The sequence below is a fragment of the Caretta caretta genome, chromosome 26 (genome assembly GCF_965140235.1).
Source record: "Caretta caretta isolate rCarCar2 chromosome 26, rCarCar1.hap1, whole genome shotgun sequence".
In the NCBI taxonomy this organism is placed as follows: Eukaryota; Metazoa; Chordata; order Testudines; family Cheloniidae; genus Caretta; species Caretta caretta.
The window spans coordinates 8,099,307-8,122,653 of record NC_134231.1 but is presented as its reverse complement, the minus strand read 5'-3'; the positions used below and the strand labels follow the sequence as shown (position 1 = coordinate 8,122,653).

Sequence of the window (23,347 nt, the reverse complement as noted above, 5' to 3'; positions counted from 1 at the left end):
TCTATGCACAGATCAGAATACAAAAGAGCCAGGAAGAAAATAACGCCAAGCCAAAAAGATTTGTTTGTTTGTTTTTTTTAAAAAAAGGAACCACTCTCTGGTTCATGGATGAATATAGCTGTGTCCTGTCAGCGGCTACATTTTTTGCCTAGATGCAACGCAATAAAAAGTTTGAAGGGACGATTTCAGAGCTCTGGTGTGGTGTGAAATTGTGGGTGCATTTTATGGACTGAGCTCTCTCTTTCTCCCTCGCTGACGCGCACAATCTGTCCCCAACCCCGCACGCTTTCTGTGAGCATCTTCCAGTGCCCCCAGAGCCAGATATTTGGATTAGATCCTGTTTAGTTTTCGCTGATAATCTCGCTAACAGTGCTCCTAAAACAGTAGCAATAAGACATTCCAGATTTTCAAAAAAGGACGTTTGCTTTATTATTTGTTTGTTACAAAACTCATCATCTGATGGCAGGGACACATACCATAAGGCTCCTAGAAATTTTTCTCTCTCTTCTGTTCTTTAAAAAAAAAAAAAAAGAGGATAATACCCTAGCCTGAGTGGGTTCCATCTGAGGTTAACAAATTGAAAGCGAAGTAATTTTGGGAAGGAACTTACTCAACAATCAGAAAAGTCTGAGGACTGTTGCTTCTCTGCCCACTTTCCCATTGGCAATTGTTGGTAGCCTGGAGCTGGAGTTATGAGTGTGTATCCGCTTGATAATTGTCTGCACTCCTCCAATCGGGTGAGTCTATGCAAATCGAGTCCCCTAATATGGAAATCCGCCCCGCCCCCTCGCCCGTCGGTTTTCTCCCGGTGCTGTAACCCATTGATGGGGACTGGCTTGGGGAAGCATCCTGGCTCCCGCAGTTCGCTGTGTAATCAGACTCTCTCGCTCCATTTCTCCCTTTCTTTCACGATTTATCGCGATTCTTTTTTTGGATTAGGCAGCAATCCGTCCTCTTCCCCGTGTCCTTGAGAAACAGGTGATCCAGCGGTCAGTGTTTGGATGCTGTTGCCTCTCCGGCGTTTGCAGGATGATAGGACCGGGCGAGCCTGAATGAGAGCATAACTTTACTTTGCAAGAGGGAAAACTTTTTTTTGTTTGTTTTTTGTTTTTTGGGAAGGCCTTTTCAGCAGCTCACGTAGCCTTTAGAAGCAGAAGAAGTTGGTTTTAAAGCTGAACTTCAGTGGTTTTGGGATCTCTGTGAGTGTGGGTGTCAATTTCAAAGGCTGCTGTTTTTTGTTTGGGTTTTTTTTTTTTTTAAAGAAACTGTTGCCGGTTGGAATAGACTTCTTAAATGTTTGGGATTCAAGATACTTTAGGAAGAGGACCGATTCTGAAAGAGAAATCTCTCGCGTCTGAAATGGATCCCGTCAGGTCCTGGGTCAGAAATGTTGGGGTTGTGGATGCAAACGTAGCTGCACAAAGGTAATCGAGCCTTGTGTTTCCCCTTTTGAAACCTCCCTTTCCTCCCGCTGTTGTTCAGACTCGCGACTGAATTTACTCCCCCGCCCCAGTCAGTAAAAATCCAAGGGGCAAAACTGTAGCGAGAGACAAACACACACAGCAGAGGAAGTCAGAGAGCAGAGATTGGAGGGGAGAGCGTTTTTCTTTCTTTTTTTTTTCTTTTTTTTCTTTTTTTGGGTGGGGGACACCCATCCATAGCAATACTGCGAACAGTAACTCTTTAGACCCTTGTATGCCCGAACGTCTGAGTGGGATGTTCTTCTGGCTAAACTTAATTGCTATGCCTCTTTTGATTCAAAATCACCTTGTTATCCTTGATCTCATGCTTTATATAGCGAACGCCACCCTCCTCCCCACTCGAGCCACAGGGTTCGGCAGAAAGCGAGCCCAGCGTGGGTTTGAGTAACGAGGGAAAGGGGAAGATACCTTGACCAGGGTTTTGCAAAACTGCCGGTATCAGCGGTGCAGGAGAGAGCTGTCGTGTGAATGAGCTGAGTCGAGTCCTTGACCCCACTTACTAACTCCTTGCGTTAGTCTTGTCAACACTATGTAGATCTCAGTGCTAGCTGGAATATAAAACCCGTCCAACTGCAAACGAGGATGCCTTCTTGCTTCTGTTTGGGGGATAATCTCTCTGTTCCATAATAAATACGCCCCAGTAGTGCCGGGTTCTCTTTGAGTTATAGACCTCATCTCCCCCTTCTTTCCTCTTCTGTTGATCTTTTTTATGGAGGAGAGAGGGGAACGAAACCCTCCCTAAACAAAACATGTCCCCACGTTCTGCAAGTATCTCTGTAGCCAGCCTTCGGGCACACGTGTGGGAAGGGGCTGAATCGCCCCGAGAAGGAAGTTGAGGATAGAGACAACTTGACTTGAGGGACATACAACCGCGTTGCATGTACGTTGGTCTAGGAACCAATATACAAATAGAGCCCTATATACCCTCACCACCTCCATCTGATCTCTATGGAAGATCTTTCAAGCAGCACGGGAGGAGATATCAGAAGTTGTTGGTTTTTTTTTTTAAATGAATATTGATGGTTTAATTTATATGCGGAGGAAAAAATACCTTGATGGGGAAAGCGAAAGTAAAACAAATGTTAGATGCACTGTGAGAAATCGCCAATTGACAGCGGCTAATTGATCGGTGTTCGCATTGGGACGTCACGTTATTCTAGATGTCTAGTAAAAATACAGCGATCAAAGTTCGTATACCCAAGATGATAAAAATCAAGCTATTAAACTGGCCCGGAAGGGGATGGGGGAAGAAGGCAGGGGGATTGTGTGTTGCCCAGTCTCATTGTACCTGTCTAGTTGGAGTTAGAAATAAAGGGGGGGATATTTGTAGCTTTCCAAAGAGTCAAATACTTTTCTCAAGTACGTGAAGCAACAATCTTAGATGAGTCCATTTCAGGAGTTAAATCTGGAGAAAGGAGGAAAACTTTATAGAAATGCTGTAAGTGAGAAATCCTCTCCCCGTATCTGTCTTCTGTGCATTCTGTAAAAATCGACATAAAGGAAAGAGTGGAACCAATTCTGCTAAAAAACGAACTCTAAGGTTTAGAATTTCCATTGTATGAAAAGATCCCGAATCATTCAAACTCGGTAAATGCGCGGAAGAAATCACCGCATCTTCTGCAGAATGTGTGACAAACGTCAAACAACCTGTGTTTAAATTACACGTAGTTAACCCACAAAACGGCACTGGGAAGACCCGCACGTTGATTCAAATGGATCAGTGACTAAACAATGTGAAATTGATAGAAACTTCGCTCCCGAGGAAGGTAGGCACATGGCTTGAAACCAGTTGCCTTCCAACCTCAGTACAGACTCCTAGTTGTGAAAAGATTTTAAGAGCGTTGACCTGGGCTAAAGGAAAAGTGAACTCAGTTGGAATTTTATCATTTTTCAGATCCTTTAGCATTTATGTTCTACTTTTGTTGTATTCTAGACACACCCCTTATATTGTACCCAACAAATGAGTACGAAAGGGAAGAAGATGATGGATCAGAAGAGATGATAAAATATTTCTCCGGTTTTGGAATAACTTACCTTGCAATCTTTCCTTAATACTCAAGTTCTGTTAATTATTCTTCTCTACAGAGTGGAAATCAAGGCATAAGAGGGAAAATATTAATCAAGTTTCTAGACTCTGTAACATTTGGGAGAAGAAAAAGTTCTTAATTTGGCTGCCACCGAAATTCAAGCAGGCTTCACTTTTATTTCACTTAATGTTTTTAATCGGAAGTGATGTGAGTGCGCCAGGGTGGAGTGGAAAGCACCGAGATCAAAGTCATTAGTAACAATTGACTGTTAATAACCCAGTGTGCTATAGACCAGGAGAATCCTACCCCCTCTCTAGAATCCTTTTCTGTGTGTTTTTTTTTTTATTGCTTTTAATCAAAGTGCAACCTTTGAGTGCAACCTTTTAATTCATCTGTTTCTCTCCCCTCCCTCCCCGATTCCATCTGTTTCCTCCACAGCGGCGTAGCTTTGTCCAGAGCCCACTTTGAAAAGCAGCCACCTTCCAACTTGAGGAAATCCAATTTCTTTCATTTTGTCCTGGCTCTCTACGACAGGCAGGGGCAGCCGGTGGAAATAGAGAGGACCGCCTTTGTGGACTTCGTAGAAAATGATAAAGTAAGGCCTGTCTATTTTCTTGCTTGCTTGCTTTCTTTCTTTCCTCCCCAAATTTACCATCGGCGCCCCCACCCGTTCCTAGTACCTGCCCTTGTAAAGTACTGTCGTTCTCAGCCACCCTTTCCTGCTACCTAACCCCTGGTTTTGTGGTCAGGGGTTAGGTAACAGGACGACCGCTTCCTCCCCAGTTCTCAACACTCTCTCCTTCGCTGTAATTAACAAGGCTTGTTAATTTCTGCCACCGCGGGAGATACAATGGGAGTTTCATACATCCACTTACAATAAAATAGAATAAAACCACACCGGGGTCCAATACCTTGTTGTATTTTTTATTAATATTATTAGTATTTTTGCATATGCCGGATCTGCCAAGTTTTATGAGTACCCTGAGCGAGCTGTGATTTGTCATATTATCTGCTAAGCCTGTTCTTTTCAGACTCCAAAGTCAACGGCTGGGTGTCGGAAACGTTTGCTCTTGAGTTTTAGATCCAGGCATTAAGCATTTAGAAACCTTCCAAACCATCTTTGGCTTTAGTTTAGTTACGGGCAAGGACTTTTAATTATGAAGGACGCCATGAATAATTGTCTTCTGATAAATTACAGTCCCAGTTCACCTGAGAAATGTCCCGGTAACATAAACCTTCAGGAAATAAATACCGATAGGACTTATTGTAAAACTATTTCATTATTTTGCACGTACAGTTTTTTGTTTTGTTTTGTTTGTTTTTTTTAAAAAAAACCCTGCCAGCGTCGATCTGCTGTATATTAGCTTGCTTAAAATTTGTGAATTCACCCGATAGGGGAAGAGCGTTTGTTATAAAGTTGGGAGCTTTATAGCAAGTGGAAAAGTTTCTGCAAATGCCACAAGAAGGGGATGTCTGTCCTGGGTCACTCGGTAGGTTAATTTATCCCAATCAGTGGATCCACCTCACAAAGATCTTAATGAACTTTCTTGTCACATCCATTGGTGATTTGCAAGCGGGTTGCTTTTGTCCGCGAACAGCACCAAACAAATTCTGGGACGATAGTTTTAAATCTCTCTTTCAGGAACAAGGCAATGAAAAGACCAATAACGGCACACACTACAAACTTCAACTCCTTTACAGCAATGGTAAGTCCCTACAAAAGGCGCGGGGTGGAAAAGAAGGGGTTGGGAACGAAGAACCCGTGATAAAGTTTTAAGACCTTGCAGAGATCGCTTCTATAAAATACATTGAAGTCCCTTTGTCTCTCTTCTGGAAGCAAAAATCCTCACTGTGGAGAGCTGCTTCTCGGGTCTGGCCAATATGACACCCTTTGGTAAACCCATGCTTTGAAAAACAGCAGCCTTAGACTTTCAGATGATGCTTGATAGGAAGTAAAACGAAGTAGAAAAGTCACAGGATGGTTTAGATTGTTTCCCCGACCTATCTCTGTAACTGTTGGATTTCCTGTTTCTTCCCATTCTCTCTCTAGGTGTCAGAACTGAACAGGACCTGTTTGTTAGGCTCATCGATTCAGTCACGAAACAGGTGAGCTGAGGCCGGCTTTTGTGTTGTACAATCCCCACTCTTTCATTTCCCTCTCACTCTGTGCTTTATTTTCTCCACCCCAGCGTCTGTGTTGCATACCTTAATTTCCAGTGCATTTGAAAAACAATATCTTAGCCTCTTCCTTCCCCCAGTGATCCTAAGATCTTAACAATTGTAAGTGACACTGGGTTATATGCACACTGACTACCTTGTGCAAAAAAGACTTTGAGGGTGGGAATTGCAAGCCACAGGGCTCTGCAGTTTTAAAAAACTGAATATTACAAGAAGCAAACAAACCAAAAACCTCCTCCATATACTAATTTCCCTAATTTTCATAGCCCATCACTTATGAAGGCCAGAACAAGAATCCAGAGATGTGCAGAGTTCTGCTTACTCACGAAGTCATGTGCAGGTAAGACAATTTTATTGGTGGCGTTGGATTTATTCAGTTAATAAGAGTAAGTTTGCTTCCAAAGATGCTAAAAGGGGTTTTCCATAGAAGTTTGAGATATGAGGAGTTTCGTTTTTGCGCCGGGGACGCTCTTCCAAAAGAATAATTTCTCTTTGCCTGGATACAACGTTCGGTTTGTGTTACATGCCAATTTATTTAGTACTACAGATCTGGAAATCCTGCCTAAGATCTGAACTGCACTATTTTTGTTCTGTTTTGCACTGGGTTTGGACAACAAAATAAAAGGGCCCGGAATTCCCAACTTTCTATCTCTTTAAGCTTTTCCAGTTTGCCCTTCTAAAATGATTACTGTCAATTTCCAGAACCTGCCTGAAAATTAGAAGGCACTCCTGATTTATTTTTCCCAGGTGATATATTTTAACATTATCAATTAAATGAACATAATTAATGTTCTTTAGTTCTGTCCCCAAAATACATCTTTGCAATAATTTTTTGCTACAAGCCATGGTTACAGAACTTCTGCTTTTGCATAAAATAGACAAAAAATTTGGGATGTTGAAATGATACATTAAAGGATAAAATACTGGTCAGGATGTTTTGAATCACATTTGTGGATGTCTTTAGGTACATGTATCTTATGTATGTACATCTTGCTTCCATGGTAGCTTATTCTTTTTCCTGCTCACACAATTACTATTTTTTGATACATTTAATTATGCAAACAGGCCATGTCCTTATATTAAAATGTGCTAAATTGTGCACAGAATGGTCTTTCATAAAATGAAAGGCAAACCCAACCTTGACCTTTATTAAACACATTTGTGATCTAGTGTAATAGGTTTTTTGAAAAGCTCTTGGATTGAATGTTGCTTGTTTTAAAAAGCACATTGTACTAATAATTTTAAGTATTGCCTTCTCAGTGGACGATACAGTAAAAGCAATTTAATAGGATAGAATTTGTTGCTCGGGGGAAGTATTTTTCACATTTTTCAAAAGGTAATGGAATAATTGGTGTACCTGGGAAACTGCAATGACGGTGAAGTATGCAAAAGTGTGTGTGTGTGTGTTCATGTTAATACATACACACATGCATGCAAAACTTACCTCTTATATGTCGCCCTCATTAACAGAGTAACTGTACACCATTACTTCTGAACATTGCAAATATTACTTTCATAGATGTGTGTGTTTAGATGCGTGATACACAATTTGCTTTTTGTCTTTACATAACCTACAATTTGCTCTGTATTTATGCATATATCAAAAAAGAGTGAGGTGGGGCATATTACTTTTTGGTTTCTCTAAAACTTACCTATTTATTTTAATATATATGCTATCCCTGTTTGTGAAAGGCTTGGCTTAGATAATCATTGGAGAAGCAAAATCTTTAGATTTCTATACACTAGGGTCTCGATTTTAATAACAAAATGACAGCTAGTGTAATCCATTTTTTTTCACTCCTGCTGGATGAGAGAGAATCTATATTAAGAGTGAAAAAACCCAAAACAACCTCCTTTCTTCAAAACAAAATGATCTTTCCTTTGACAATGACCAACATTTTAAAAGTACTAAATAAACTCTCTGATAAGCTTTTGTATATTGGGCTTTCTTCGATGCCTATAAATATATTCCATGCTTGATTTAAGGTAATGTTCTACAAATGTAAACCATTATTCAGTTTGTACTAAATTCCTGCTTGATAGATTAGCCAAGGAAGAATTACAATTCAGGGCTGTCCTTTCCATGTAAGACACAGATTAGTGAACCAAATCAAAAGCTCTGTGTAACCTAATCAAGACATTTGATTTTTAAATGTCTTGTTCAGAGATATTTTTAAAACAGGATGCTGCCTATTTGGAAGAGGCATTATATTTGAATAATACCAGGGGGAATGAATGAATCCAACTCTACTTAAACTTGACATTTTTTTTTAAGCACACTAATCAAATCCTCCTTGCTCTATGATGCTTATGTGGTAGCATCAATTTTTAAAGCCCCTACTTTGGTTTGCATTAGTAACAGTATATAAAACATTAATGTAATGTGCCCACTCTGAGGTCCAAATTGATGCTGCTTGTTATTGTTTTTTAAATTATAGGGTTTGTTTTCTTTTTCTTGTTAGTTGCAGGTAAATACCCTTTTGATCTTTTGATTTGATTTGTCATAGAAAATCACTCAGATATTCATGCTGTATACAGACAAGTGCATCCAACCCCCCCCCCCCCATCTTCTAGTCAGACAGTGACAGATGTATCCTTAGCAGGAAAGTTGTCTAAATATTGATGCGGATGCAACAATCTGTCATATCAATTGAAAGTTTAAAATCTCAACTCCTCACTCCCGCCCCCTCCCCCAATAATGAGTGCCTTCAGTTAGAGCTTTTAATTTATTTATTCATTACAGTTCTGAAAGTTTTAGCAATAGGCTTTATGCGTTTGGGCTATTACAGTGTAATGGGAACCGTCCATCTAGGGTGGAGGTCTCTCTTAAATATACAGTATCTTTTTCTCTCAATGGTAGGAAATCAAGGTAAACAGTCTCTTCTCATGGAGTAACTGTTCGTCGTCACCTTGCTCTACCAATTATCAACCAAGAGAAAACTAGTTGTTATGCTTTTGCCAGCAGCCCGCGATGCCCTCAATGCTCAGAGGGTTAAAAGGTATTATAATTTGAACAGAAGTAGTCTCAGGGCCTACAGCTGGCTAATAACAGAGTTGTATTGAGTGCAAGCAAGCCCCACAGCTGTGACTTTCGCCACAAGGCTCAGACTAGACAGGAGCTCTAATCAGCTGGGCCAGGCGGCCACTGGGGCCTGTGTCTTTATCGTCCAGATGGTGTGAATTTAGACACTTTTGTTATGCAATTGCAGGGAGGAGTTGGGGAGAAGAAAACAAAACAAAGGCCACCATGCTGTGAGCTTATTTGAGTTTGAAATTAGAGACAGATTTAAAAAAAAAAAAAAAGTTGAGGGCTGAATTTTAAAACGATTTTAGTCGGGCTGGTGGTGGGGGGGAAGGGGATGCATGAGGCCTTTCTTTGATATGGGGCCTTATGGGGCATCTAGTTTCTAGGGCTGGCTTTGTTGTTCTTGTTGGTTGTTGCTTTTTCACCAGTACGCTTCATACTGCAAGACTTACAGTATCCTGTGTGGATCTGATAATATGAGAAAATAACATAGCTCAAAGCATGGTAAGGATTTATTTTTGTGACGATAATAAGTCTTAGGCCCTGATCCTACAACTTTATGCAAGTGAGTAATTCCATTGGGACCAAAGGAATGACACATACGTTTGTGTGTGTGTGTGTGTATAAAGTTACTCAGGTGCTTAAATATTAGCAGGATCAGGGTCTTAATTTCCACTTAAACCAACGTTATGGACCAAATACTGGAGTCACTGAGATTTTTACCACTGATTTACCTGGAAGCAGGGTCAGCCCAGTAAGGAACAACTATTATATAACAACCCAATTGGAAGATTGTCAGTATTTAAATGCCACAGTGATAAGTCATTTGAAGTACCTTGGATAGTGGGGACCTGAAGATTTGAGATGGACTTCAGCTGAAACACCTGACTGGAATATCCTCAAATTTTGGAAATAATCTGATCCACAACTAAACTTGTCATTTTGTGGAAAGGGGTGGTGCTTTCAGAATAAAATATTTCTTGTGTTCTGGGGCTCAGAAAGTACTAGGGTGAGAGGAAATTGTTTAGCTGTTTACCAAAAATATACTACACTAGAGGCAAACAGTGAGAAAATTAATATTTGCAAAGTGCTTGGACGCCTTCGGGTCAAAGGCATATTTTTAATAATACATAATGCTTCAAAGCTCGTAAATGTGATAACCAAGAATGCAAACTAAATCTAACAGTGAGGTGGGTTTTTGCCAGGAAGCAGGTATGTTGCATCCCAAATCCGAGTAATTTAATCTAAACAACTCTACAGTGCGCTGACAGAGAGATTTGGTGTGGGTACGATTGTTTTACTCCATTTTGCGTGTTGTTGTGACGTTATAATCTGATGTGTCTGTCGTGAGATCGACTGTATGAGTTATATGATCTTTTGAGTATTATTGCAAAGAAAGGAACTGTGGTGTTTTTTTTTTTTTGGGTTAGCATAAAAAAAAGCACACCAGTGTAAAACTCTTTCTTTAAAAAATGAGCTAAGTTTTTTTTTGTTCGATAGTGGCAAACAGTATGCTGCATTAAAACGAACAAGAGATTTGCTCCTGATTTCATTTCCAACTGGTCATAATATTTGCAGCTTTAAAATAGAAGTCAACCCTCTACTCTTCTAAATGACAGGTTTCAGAGTAGCAGCCGTGTTAGTCTGTATTCGCAAAAAGAAAAGGAGGACTTGGGGCACCTTAGAGACTAACCAATTTATTTGAGCATAAGCTTTCGTGAGCTACAGCTCACTTCATCGGATGCATCAAATAAATTTGTTAGTCTCTAAGGTGCCACAAGTCCTCCTTTTCTTCTAAATGAGGGGGTTCTGTTTATTTTTTCTTTACAATAGAACATCTGAAATCTTCGATTTTTGTTATCAAAGTATGAAACTTTGTCTAAATGGCCAACGGGCGGTGAAATTTATCCAAGGTGCACTCAAAAAGAAGTTAGACATGGGAGTGACGGGGGGAAGAGAGAGTCTCAGTGGTTGTCAATTCTTGTAGCTTCACTGAAGTCAATGGAGCTCTGACAGTTTACACCAAATAAGTACCTACCCCAGGGATTCTCAAATATCTTGTGAATCCCTTATTTTTAAAGGCATGGACTCAATGGATAACTGTGGGATTGAGGCAAAGGAATACAAAAAGTGTCAAAATAGCTCACGTTAGAACTGCTAATGAAAGAGATCTGCTTGTTGCATCCCATCTTGCTGGGCCGTGTAAACTCACAAAGGGAAAGCCAGACAGTTCCTGTCATGCTACAGCTTGCTGATTGAATGCATGTACTTAAAATGCTTAATAGCTCTGAGGTGGGAAGTTTTATGTCCATGTTTATATTTTAAGCATTGTATATCGGAGTATTATTGACTTCAAAAGAGTTAATCCTTCATATTGTATAGCCTTGGACTCATTCGTGCATTTTTATCTGTTTTTCCTCTGGTCAGAGCAATTCCCTGTGGAAAGCAGCTGAATTTAGGCTAACTAGGAATTTTGAAAATGCGTTCAGCCCCCTCAAAACCACTGCACATAAAACGACACAGCCTGGGCCAAATTCAGCTCTCGGTTACGTTGGTGTAAATCCAAATAACGTCACAAAAAGGCGATGGGACCAACTGCTTGGATTGATGCGGGCGTAACTGAAGCTGACTCACTGGCGGTTGGGGCAGAAGGGAATTTTGATACAGTGTGCTTAAATGTTCAGCCGTTTTGCTGATCAATATTGTTTCCCGCCACTAACATCCTGGTTGTGTCAAATGGAGCTATTTGATTTACCATAGCATCAGGATTCTCTTAACACGTCTGATGGGCTTGCACACCGTTGCTATGAGATGTTTTTATAATGTAGCGATAGCAAGCCCTTCCCGCCTCCTCCCCCCAATGCATGTGTCAAGCGACCACCTCTTTAGTTGGCATAAATGGGTCTAGCTCTTTTGGTTTTCAAACAGAATGGGCACGTACAAAGGTCCTGAACTGGTGCCCAGTGCCCCGTCTGCACGGACGGCAATGAGAGTTGAGTGCTCCGTTACCTCCCAGACGCGGGCAGCCGTGCTCTCGCAGGATATATATGCGTGCCTGTATGTACATACGCAAGCTTACATGCACACACATAGTACGTGTGTGTGTGTGTAAATTTTAAATAAAGTCCCTATGCCGTACTTTAATTATTGTATCCCTTTGGGGCAGGGACCTTGTTATCTTGCTTATGCTTGTAAAGCCCTAGACATACCCATGGGAGAGAGAACTTGTCTCTTGGTAAACGGGGTGCAAATTACATTGCATGCTCATCAGAGAGAGGCTGATGTGTACAATTTCTATGCCATCATATTGCTGACCACACTGTATAAACTTTATATTACGTTCCCATTTATAAATAGGGTTAACAGATGTGGAATAAATGGTCAATCAATTATTACGGCGTCCAGCAAGTTAGTAGGTTGCTTATAACCATGGCTTGTCATCTGCTATGACACCTTTTACTGGTGGGCTTATAACCGTCTAGAACACATGCTGCTCATGTCTGTTACATGCTTACAACATCTGTTAAACATTTATAAATGGAGCCTTAATATAAAATGTGACCATATTGCTTTTCCTTTTGGCTGAGATTTTTCAAAGGAGACTAAGGGGAGCCGAGTGTCTAAATCTCGTTGACGTTAAAGGGGAGTTGGGCACCTTCCTGAGACCCCCTTTGAAAATCCCAGTTAGAATTTTCTGGATACCACTTAAACGTCCACAATGCCTTTAGTTCAGCTGAGCAAGGCTTAGAGTTCGTTGCTTTGCCGTTTAATACTCACAGAAATCCTCTCATTTTGGTTTCTTCCCCGTTCCAGCCGGTGCTGTGAAAAGAAAAGTTGCGGCAACAGAAACGAGACTCCCTCGGATCCTGTGATCATCGACAGGTAGGAAATAAAGCGCTCTCTTCCACGTCACCCAACAAACCAAACCAAACGGCTGGGTTTGCTTGGAGACAGCCACGGGTCTGTCTCTCTCCTGTGATGTCTTTGCTGTACGATCCTAAAGTGCTATCCTTAGAGCTAGTTATTTTCAGAAAAGCTGGGCTTCCCTTGGTGGAAATTTTTTATTTTAATGCTGTCCTCCATCTACCAATTTAAATTTGACCAAGTATTCTGTGCATGGTAAGTCTCTGAATACTGTCTATTCACCTGGGATGGGAGCCAGCTGGATTGCTGGAATAGATACAGTTTCAAGTAACCTGGCAGTTTCATTAAAATTCCTTAACAAAATAATGATGTTATATTTGCGGCTTTTTTGGGAAACACATGATCCAAGTTTTAAATGCATGGTTTTGGGATTACCATACGTCTTATGCAGAACATCCATTTCACATATTTCTTGGCCTTCAGTTTCTGAGGGGGGAAATGTGTGTGTATTCAGTGAAAATGTAAGGAGGCAAATTCAAAACTGATAGAAAAGGAAAATTTTTTTTGCACTGCCTGCAGTTAGCCTGTGGAATTCATTGATACAAGATACCGAGGCCAAGAGCTTAGCAGGATATAAAAGGGGATAACAAGAAGTATGCAGCATTCTTTTAGTAAATACTAAAAAATACACAACTTGAGTGCTTTATGTAGAGAGATCTTAAGACCTCATGCTTCAAGGCAAATGCTTCTGTCTCGATATCAGGGGTCAGGAGGAAACTTTTCTTTGGGACAGGTTTTTCTATAGCTATCTATTGCAGGAGTTTTTCTTCTTTGGTATTGGCCATAACTGGAGTAGATGGACCATGAGTCCAATTTCTTTGTTCCTTTGTTACGCCTATATTCAGTGCATCTATTATACATTATTAGGATAGCTACATATCATCTACATTTATACTTGGATTTAAGAATGGTCAAATTAGTTTGAATAAGTATCTATAATTCCCTTCCCTCAAATTGTTACTAGTCAATTTGATCCTAATCCTTTTTGGAGGCTCTGAATTTTTTTAGCTGTTTTTTTTTTTCTTCTTTGTCTTTATCTTCGCACTTTCAGCTTGTAGCTGAGACCAAAGATGGAAATGCCAAAGAACCACAGTATTCTGGCTAGAAAAAGAAGTGCTGGACATGTCATGTTGAGCTTGTCTGCACAATTTTTAGCCTATATTTGGCTGACTTGAGGTCTGGTTTGAGTCTGCATCTGAGAATTATCCAACCTCAAGTCTGAACTTCTTGAGGTTTGCCCATTGCAGCTGGGGAGACAACATGGTGCACTGGGTGAGGAGTCAGAAAATCTAGGTCCTATTCCTGATTCTGCCTCAGACTCTCTGTTTGATCTTGGGCGAGTTACTTTCCCTCTGTGTGCCTCAGTTTCCCCATCTGTAAAACAGGAATTATGCTGCTTTAAGTGGTTTGAGATCTGTGAACGTACAATGCTATGGGAGGGAAACTGTTATTTTATAGACAGCCCAGGGCTTTTCTTCCTAACCCAGCCTTGGCAATACTTAATTTCTGAGGGATCTTTGAAAATATTAAGTGTCATAAAGTCTTTTCACCACAGTCACCTTCACGGGTGAGAATTCTGCCGCATGTTAATGACAACACAGGGCCCTAGCTGTAACAAAGATGATTCCCACCAGCTCCACGGGAGTATGTTCCAGATCTCTGTCGACTGTTTCATATGAAGCTTGTTCCTCTCTCTGGCAACCATGAGGGGGACCTTTTGCCAAATAGACACAAATCAGGTAGAGGGGGATTGGATGCACTACTTAGCTGAAACAGTTTGTTCTTATCTTTTTAAAGGCCGTCCTCCAGATCAGGGCTGGAGCAGTGTTGGTGGAGAATGCCCTGCCATGAGGGGAGCAGTGTGGGCTCATGAGCAGGGCACTGGACTGAGAATCTGGGAACCTGAGTTCTTTTCCCAGCTCTGCCCCTGACCTGCAGTGTGACCTTGGGCAAATCGCTCACCTCTCTGGCATCTGTTTCCCTCCCACCCTTTGTCTGTTTTGTCCATATGGATTATGAGCTTGCCAGGGCCAGGACAGGCTTAACCTAAGTGATACTATAATGTAAATAGAATAATACTACTATGATACACCTATTCTGTGGATAAACAGAATTTAATTTCCAGAGTCTGGCAATCCGGCACCTTTCATAAGCACTGAAAGCCCTTTTAGGATTTTCAAACTAATCAAACAAACTACAGCCGATGAATGATCCCCTCTGACCTCCCCACAAATGCTTGAATGTTAGAGAGTAGTATGTGTTTCTGGAATCATCTGAGAAGCTGGATCCTAATTATTTTAGGGGATTTTACATTGCTTGTTGGTAGAAAGCAAACTGCTACAACTAGCCACTCTGCACCAGGTGAAAGGTCACTTCTGAAAGGCAGATCACATTCCTCCACGGTCCAACATGCTGATGGGTATTTGTGTGGGTGTGTATTTGAACAGAGGGTTTTTAATGGTTCGTCGAAATAATGACGTGTGTGTTTAATGTTGGCTTCCTGTATATATATATTTATTGTTTTAACTTAAAAATATTCACTTTAAAACTCTTCTCAGAGAGAGCTCTGCCACGGGTTGAAGCAATATTGAAATATGGAGATTGAGATATTACAATGTAACAACCGTGTTGGAAAGTAGCATTTATTTGTTGAGTGAATAGGATGACCAGATAGCAAGTGTGAAAAATCGGGACAGGAACTGGGGGGTAATAGGTACCTATGTAAGAAAAAGCCCCCAAAATCGGGACTGTCCCTATATAATCGGGACATCTGGTCACTCTAGGAGTGAATATCACATACTTGAAGGCAACTGTAGCTCTGGATTGAAAGCAGCTGAAGTTCCATGTACACTTAAAAAGATAAATAAATTGCAGGCATGATGACAGAGATCCTTGCTGTCAGCGGGGCGCTGACTCGTAGGGGGAACGCACTTACCACATGACATCATTCTCTTCTGCAGGGCAGGTAGGACCAATCAGTGCTTTAATATGGCCCAGAAATGGGCTGAAGTCTCTTATTTTAGCCCAATTCAGGGTCACTGGGTGAAACACAGTTTCGGTCAGTGTGCAGTGCAAGATCGAACCAGGCCTGGAGCTCATCCTCTTGTCTGGGGTTTTCCAAGGAGCCTGAGGAAGTGAAGTGGGAGCTGGATGCCAACCTCCATTTGGCTGTTCAGAAAACCCAAGCTGCGGTAACTGAATCCTCTGACACAGGTGACTGATGCCACGTAGATAGGCCTGGATTCTGCAGCCTTGAATATGGGCATGGGTGCCGGGGGGAGATTCCTTTCTTTTCATAGCAGTTAATGTTAGTCTTGTTCTTGAGCTAGGACAGCATGATCAGGCCTAGAGAGAGGATGAAACGTGGAGGAAGGAAGAGGAGACACTGAAGAAAGCTTGATGTTCAGCTGACCCATGTCCAGAATGAATCTGTGAGAGACAGCTAGAGTCTTCCATTTAGAAGGGAAGGAAAACGGAGATCACCAAGGGACTGGCTGGATTGAATGCGATGCGCTGGCATTCCCTTTCTGCCTCATTCAATCATATGCATTACTGTTGCTGCAAGGGTTTGTGAGAAAATGGTGATTGGCACTTGGGAAGGCCCATCTCCATTGTAATCCCTACCATGGTAGGGGGCCTGATTGTAACATGGCTAAAACTGGATTCCATCTTGCAGCATAGAAGGGTTGCTCACAGCAAAAGGCTGGGAAGAAACCAAACACTTCTTAGTCCCATCTATTTATTGTTTGTATTCACAGTGCATCCACAATTAAAGACATGTTGGGGTGCCCTTTTGTCTCAAGCAGCTTCCCCAGTCATTGTGGTAGTTAGTGTAGCTAAGACTAAGACCCCAACTAAAAGTAGAGGATGCTAATTTAAGAGTGCTTGGAGCCACTAGCCCAAAGTCTCTTCCCATGCCGAAGCAGGTTACGCTCTCCCATCTGACAACATATTAATCTGACCATGCACTCAGATTCAGCCAAGAGGCTGAATTCTTGGCCCCGATCTTCAGCTGGCACGAATCAGTGCAACTCTATTGGAATGACGCCAGTTTATGCCAGCTGAGGATCTGGACCCCTTGTGTTTGCTGTGAGTCTTTTAGGATGTTACATCCCATCCTTTGAGCTGAAGAACGCACCTTTCACCCCTTTAATTATTTTTTGCCTGCACAGGTAGCCTGGCACGTTGTAAATTCCCCCCGAGGGGTGCTGTGCAGTGACAACTGGATGACTTTTGTGGCTGAATCGTGGGCATCTTGTGTTTATATTGAAAAAGGGGGAAACAGTTCAGTGGGGAAAATAACATCAGGCAGCCCTGAACAAAGTCCAAAAATCCTTATGCTGAAAAAACCCATTTCCGCTGTAACCTTTGCTCTGGGGACTCGATTTAGATCCGAAGGACCTAGTAGTTATTTTCTTCTCAATCTTGGAAACTGATGTTTTGCTATTGGAACTGGAGCATGAATGTTGCCTTGCTTGCATTCGCCATCCAGCCATCTCCCTGGGTAACTATCTGTAAGTTGCCTAATATGGTCCACACCCCTCCAAGCGAATGCTGATGCAGAATCCCCCTAAAGACTCATTCCAGCCTTACCAGCGGAAATCACTTAGTCAGCAAAACACTGAAGAATTGTTGCGGTTTTGGGAGCAGGCAGGTGTGCAGAGCTGTTATTGACAGGAAGACTCTCCCCCCCCCCCCCCCCCCCCGTGCTTCCCCTAACTCATAGCTTTATGTGTTTGCTCTTTACCACATGGATAATGTTGTCAGCAGGATGTTGGTTGGGTGAGTCTCACTTGGGTTGTGCTCTCCCAGTGGTGAAAAGTCTTCTCGCTCTCAGTTGTTGCTGTATCATTCAGGATTTGATCCGACTGTACAGTGTCCCTTTCCCGGTGTCTGGAATATTGTGTACAGGGGGAGTTTTTGGAATAAAGTCAGTACATTTCCCCTCTGAGTTTTTTTCCCCCTCTCTCGGTGGGCCAGATTCTGATCTCACTCACCCTGGTTCCAATTTGAAGACGCTTCCTGGACTTGAATGGAAACGCAACAGATTTACACCGGTGTAACTGTGATCACAATCTGACCCATAGCTATCATTAATGCAAAATTTATACTGTACTTGTAATGAGGACTCTTGCTATCCTAAATCCTGCTATTGCAGCTTGATGTCTGCAGAGTGGGTCAGATCTCCAACTAGTGTAAACAGACATAGCTCCCCTGGTTTCAGTGTGTTCATGCTTTAATTCTACATCCCGACACAGTCCAGAACAGTCCCTGAATGGTTGTAGCCTCCACTGGATCCTCCCTCTTGGTTTATTTTTTAAGTTATCATATAGGATCTTGGTCGTGTTATGGACTCTGCAAAATTATCATGTTCCGCCAAAGCCAAGTTGGAGTCTTTCCCGTGGCTGAAATGACACCAGTGCTGTTGCAGTGTTTGGCAGCCTCTGGAATGTGGAGTGTTGCCTCCGAGACAAAGATTTTCTCATATGCTGAAGGAAATGTGGGATGACAGTAAAACGGTGCAGGAATTCTTGAGGCAGATCTCTGGAAAATTATAAAGGCTTCCTCTTGCAATTGAAACTTCGCGAGTGGCAGCGGTGGCTTGTGTGGTCTGTATCCTAGATGTCACCGAGTCTGGTTATTTTTCAGAGCCTGAAGGGTAACTGAAAAGGAAAACCGGTCTTGTAGGTCAAGCATTGGGCTGGGACTCGAGAGATCTGGCTTCTAGCCACTGCTCTGCCACGGACTCCCTGTGTGACCTGAGGCAAGTCACTCAGATCCCCCACTACAGAATAGAGATGATGATGCTTTCTTTCTCCTCTCCTTGCTCTGCCTTGTCTATTAGATGTTGGGACCCTTACTACATGCACTGTTTAGTGCAGCGCCTAGCTCAATGAGGCCCTGATCTCACTTGTGTCTTCTAGGTGTACTCAACTATAAATGTTACCTGTCCTTACAGAGGGCTCTCTGTGGACCATAGAGCAGTTTGAGTCCACTACTGTCTCTGAGCTACTAGAACTAGCTCAGGCGGCAGAGGGATCCTGGGTTCAATTCCCACGGTGGAAGTGGGGATTGTTCTGGAAAAGGCCTAATACACATTTGGGCTCAATAGGGAAGCACTGATAATCCCGGGGATACAAGAGAGGAACAGGATTTGAGTGAGCGGTGAGATGGGGAATGTTAACTTGGTTTAGAGATGCACTGAACTGCTGCAAAAGAAGGAGAGCGAGGTGATCCTTAACGGAGGCCAGTGGAGCTATGCTGGTTTATAGCAGTGGAGTATCTGGCACTGTAATCGCAGTCGGTCGTGCACCACAGAATTGGTCCACTGACACACACTGCAGATCTTCAGCCATTTGCCAGGCAAGTAAAAAAAACAAACACCCCCCAAACCATCAGCACTTGTTAGCATCTCTGCAGAGAAGCCAAAGAGACTGAATTACATTCTTTCACCCTGGGCGTGCCGGGGGGTGTGTGGTTCATCCCTTCTCAGCAGAGATGGGGGCAGTGGGGATGCAGTTTGCCTTGCCATCGCTGCTGTCTGGCTGCATGGAGGGCTGAAGTCTCTAGGGCTGTCTGGCTCATTTCACAACCACTGCAAGTCACTTCAGGCAAGACAGTCGCTGCCAGATACAGCTATTATGAATGTGCCACTGAAGTGTCGGTGTAGCGTGTTGAAGTGCTGGGTTTGATATGCCAGCGTAGGAGAGGGGTTGCGGTACGCCATGTCTTGCTGCAACCCAAGTGACAGCTGTGATTCATACGTGTGTTTTTTAGATTGCACGCTCATCCGGCGGAAGAATACTCACTGGCTCGAAATATCTGGAGGCTTCCCTTTGAATTTTTCTGCTTTAAATGATGTTGATTGTTTTTCCTGCCATGTGAAGCAGAAATGGATGAGGACGCAATATGTTCTAGTAGTTAGTGGGGGATGGAAGACCTGAATGTTCCCAGTTATGCTATGCACTTGCTGTGTAACCTTCGTCAAGTCACTTAACTATCCATGCCTCAGTTTCACTTTTGTGTAAAATTGGGTGGTAATTACCCATCTTGTGAAGTGCTTTGAGATCTTGGCATATAAATTCTATTATTTTTTTTTCATACGTCTCTTTGAGCAGCAATTCTCAATACTTGGTCGATCTGGAGTTGTTCTGTTTGGGCCTCTTTTAATTCTGTTCATTTCCCCCTTCCTTGTGAAGCTGCTGGGGTGTTGTAAATGACTCTCTGAAGCTGCTGCTGCTGTGGAGAGAAGTTATGAGAGTAAAGCGGGGACAGCTCTCTGCTGCTCCCTGCAGTCCCCCTCCAGCTATCCCCTTCACCCCTCCGAAGCCTGCAGTGATCTCTGCACTTGTCCGAGGCAGTCAAAGTTCTTTGTTTGCTGCTAAACGCGGCACTCCTGCAAAGAGCTGCTGTTGTGCCATCTGTCTCCTTATGAATTTTTTAGTAGACTGGATGTTTGCGAGAAATCAGTAAGTTAGAATGCACTAGCCCAGCCATTTGACAAGTGGTTTCTTTCGTCCCTTAAAAAAGCCCAACAACCCCACAAAAAAACTCCAAAAACAAGCCCAAGTTTTTTGGAACACTTCAGCTTCTGGTTTCAGCATTTCACTTAATGAGTTTGTACGTGGCTAGACAACAGATTTGCCAGGGAGCTGAGTCAAAAGGAGCATAAGAATCTCCTTGAATGCACATGCCAGAAAAAAAGGGAAGGATGGTCCAGTGATTAGGGTGCAAGCCTGAGACTCGGGAGACCCAGATTCAATTCCCTGCTCCACCACCGATTTCCTGTGAGCCCCTCTGTGCCTCACTTCCCCACCTGTACAATGGGGATAATAGCACTGTCCTGCCTCACAGGGGCGGTTGTGACGATGATAAATACAGTAAGGAATCCGAGGTCCTTGGACGCTATAGAGTTAGGAGCCAGGACTGCTGGAAACTCCCTTGAAGTGGGGGGGCCACTGGTGCTTGAACCATGGCCTCCCTCACCCCGGCTCTGCCCCTCCCTGAGACTCCACCCCCTCCCTCCATTGCTCACCTTTAAGGCAGGTAAAAAGTGGAAGGGCATAGCCCTCCCACTTTTAAAAGTGACCGTGCGATGCTCCTTGGTCCCCTGCCCTGTTCCGGTGCCCCTGATCGGAGGCATATAAGTACCGAGAGAAAAGAAGAAAGGGAAGGTAGATGCACTCTCAATGTGATGCTGTCCTGCGGTAATGATTTTTGGGTCGGATGCGGTAAGAGGTAGGAAGCAGGAGTAGGAGGGGGAGATGGGTCCAGGATTATTTCTGGAGGTGGTGTCAGCAAAATACAATGGGTCAGAGCCTCAACTGGTGTAAATTCACATAACTCCATTTGAGGTCAGCCAGGGGAGGTTAAGGTCCCAGAATTTCAGGCAGTCCAAGGCTGTATGCCTGTGCTAAACTTTATTTCTTCTTAAAAGTTTCCCATCAGTGCTGACAACTGCTACCACTTAAGAAAATAAATCTAATGAGAACAAGTCCCAAAGGACTTGAGCAACTGTGCGATCCGATAAGATCCAATGATGCTGCAGCACAATTTGGACAGCCAGCGTGGATGGAGTCCAACCTGGTTAGACTCTCTCTGCTCTAACCCAGATAAAGAGCATTGCTGCCTGGTTAACCCCATGTTAGATTCCTGATTGGCCCGCTCAGAGCTCTGACCGTGCCGAAGCACAGTGAGTGAGATCCTGGCCTCACTGAAGTCGATGGGAGTTTTACCGTTGACTTAAATAGGCAGGGGTGGATTTCACCTAGTCTAAGCCCCAAGGCCAGTGTAAACGTCAAGGAAAGGGGTTGAATGGCCTGGGAGCAGCTAATAATAAAGGATCTCAACGGGACAAAAGGGAAGGGCTTCAGGAGACAACAGTATGACGAACCATTAGAACCAGTGAGTTTAGTGGGGGGTGGGGAGAATGGAAGAAGCATATGCTGGAGCCAGTTTTGTGGCACAGCTGGCTTCCCACCAGGCTGCATGCATTTGGGTGTGTAATGCACTTGGGAAGTGCGGTGTGCATTTCCCTCTGTGGCTGATCCTCCCAGGGCCAGTAGTGTGCTATGTCTCCCAGCATGTGGCGAGTCAAACCGTAGAGATCTGTGCTTTGGTGCTGATGGGTCCCGGGTTCAGATTCTGCTAGCTGACCCTGTGGGCATGTTGTTACGTGAGCACATTTTACCTGAATGCAGTTCTCCGAGGGAAACCGTGCATTACACTCTTGGGGTCTGTTGGTTTCATGACTCTCACTGAAACCCAGAGGGGTTGAATCCCTCCTCCCGCCATGGAGACACAAACTGAAATTGGAATGGAGTTTCCCATGAGCCAAAATTCTGTGTGTGCGGGAGAGGAGGGTGGCTGTTATTTTTTGCCTAGTGGGTTTAATAATTCAGAGAGACAGTTCTGGGTATGGAGAGAACAGATGGGCCAGTAATCAAACCTACCTGGTTTCCGGCTGTGCTTTGCCAAAATGTGTATCCAACTCATTGGCCCCACCCACGCTGGAGGGGTGAGAGTTCAGCAGTGGAGTGTGGAGAGCCATGTTAGACACTCGTCCATGGTCTGACATGGCTGCCCTAGAGTACACTTCCTCTGCATATACCTGACCCTAAATGCTTCCCTGATCCTTGGCGCCTTTCCATCCTCCTACCTTATCCTCTGTCTAGACCCTGTTTTATGGACTTGTCCCCTCTTGTCCCACAGTCTTGCTCTTCATGGCAGTCTTCTGATTCCCGTTGACACCTTTTTGTTTCTCTATAATCCCTCCCTTGGTCGTAGCATGCTTTCAACACCCGTTATTCCTGGTGGGCTCCCTTGTAATCCCCATCCTCTATACGCCCCCAATTCCTGCCCCTGTAGGCTAAGTTTGCTTCATTCCCCTCGTATGTCATTCCTGAAGGCCTCCCTTTTAACAAGTGGGGTCTGTTTCCTCCCTTTCTCTTATTCAGTGCCTGATCCAAAGTCCACTGGTTTCTAGAAGACTCTTATTGATAGACTTAAAATCAGTCTCTCATTCCATATGTGATACTTGTATTGGCACTGAGTAGTGCAGTATCTGACTGCCTCAGAATCTGTAAAGTATTTATCCTCTGTATCCCTGTGAGGCAGGGAAGTGCTATTCTCTCAGATCTACAGATGGGAAACTGAGGAACAAAGAGACTAAGGCCCAGATCCTCAAAAGTATTTACGCTGCTAACTTCCATTAGTTTCAGGATCTGGGCCTAAGTGACTTGCCCAAGGTCACACAGGACACCTGTGGCAGAGCATGGAATTAAACTCAGGTCACACAAAGTAATATTTTGTTGCTGGACCAATCTCCGGTGGTGAAAGAGACAAGGTTTCACACTTACTCAAATCTCTAGCTGTGTAAGCTTGGAAGTTTCTCTCTTTCACCAACAGAAGCTGGTCCAATAAAAAAAAATAACACACCTACCTCATCTCTCTAATTTCCATTATGTCTTTCTCGTATTTTCCTTTGTAACTCTAATGCGTTTCTCTCTTCCAAACCCCACTTCTTTTCCCACCCCCATCCTCTCCCTCTGTTAATTTCCTTCCCAGTTAAAGAACCCGGTGCTTATTTCTCTGTGGGCGTTCCATTTATAACTCCATGTTTGGTGTTTTTTACATCAAGTGGAGTCCATTGAGCTTGTAAATTGTATTGGATCAGTGAGCCTATAATGAGGCTTCTAAGTCCAAACAGTGCA

At 43.2% G+C, this 23,347-nt stretch overlaps 1 protein-coding gene across 1 annotated transcript in view; it reads left to right on the top strand.

Moving 5' to 3' along the window:
- The first annotated feature begins 549 nt into the window (after window positions 1-549).
- EBF2 (EBF transcription factor 2) overlaps window positions 550-23,347 on the top strand; it is a 182,741-nt gene continuing 159,943 nt past the window's right edge. Inside the window, exons 1-6 of the mRNA XM_048829490.2 lie at window positions 550-1,424; window positions 3,947-4,103; window positions 5,151-5,214; window positions 5,559-5,614; window positions 5,953-6,026; window positions 12,525-12,593. Coding sequence (XP_048685447.1) covers window positions 1,294-1,424; window positions 3,947-4,103; window positions 5,151-5,214; window positions 5,559-5,614; window positions 5,953-6,026; window positions 12,525-12,593 — 551 coding nt within the window. The 5' untranslated portion in view covers window positions 550-1,293. The remainder of the gene's footprint in view (window positions 1,425-3,946; window positions 4,104-5,150; window positions 5,215-5,558; window positions 5,615-5,952; window positions 6,027-12,524; window positions 12,594-23,347) is intronic.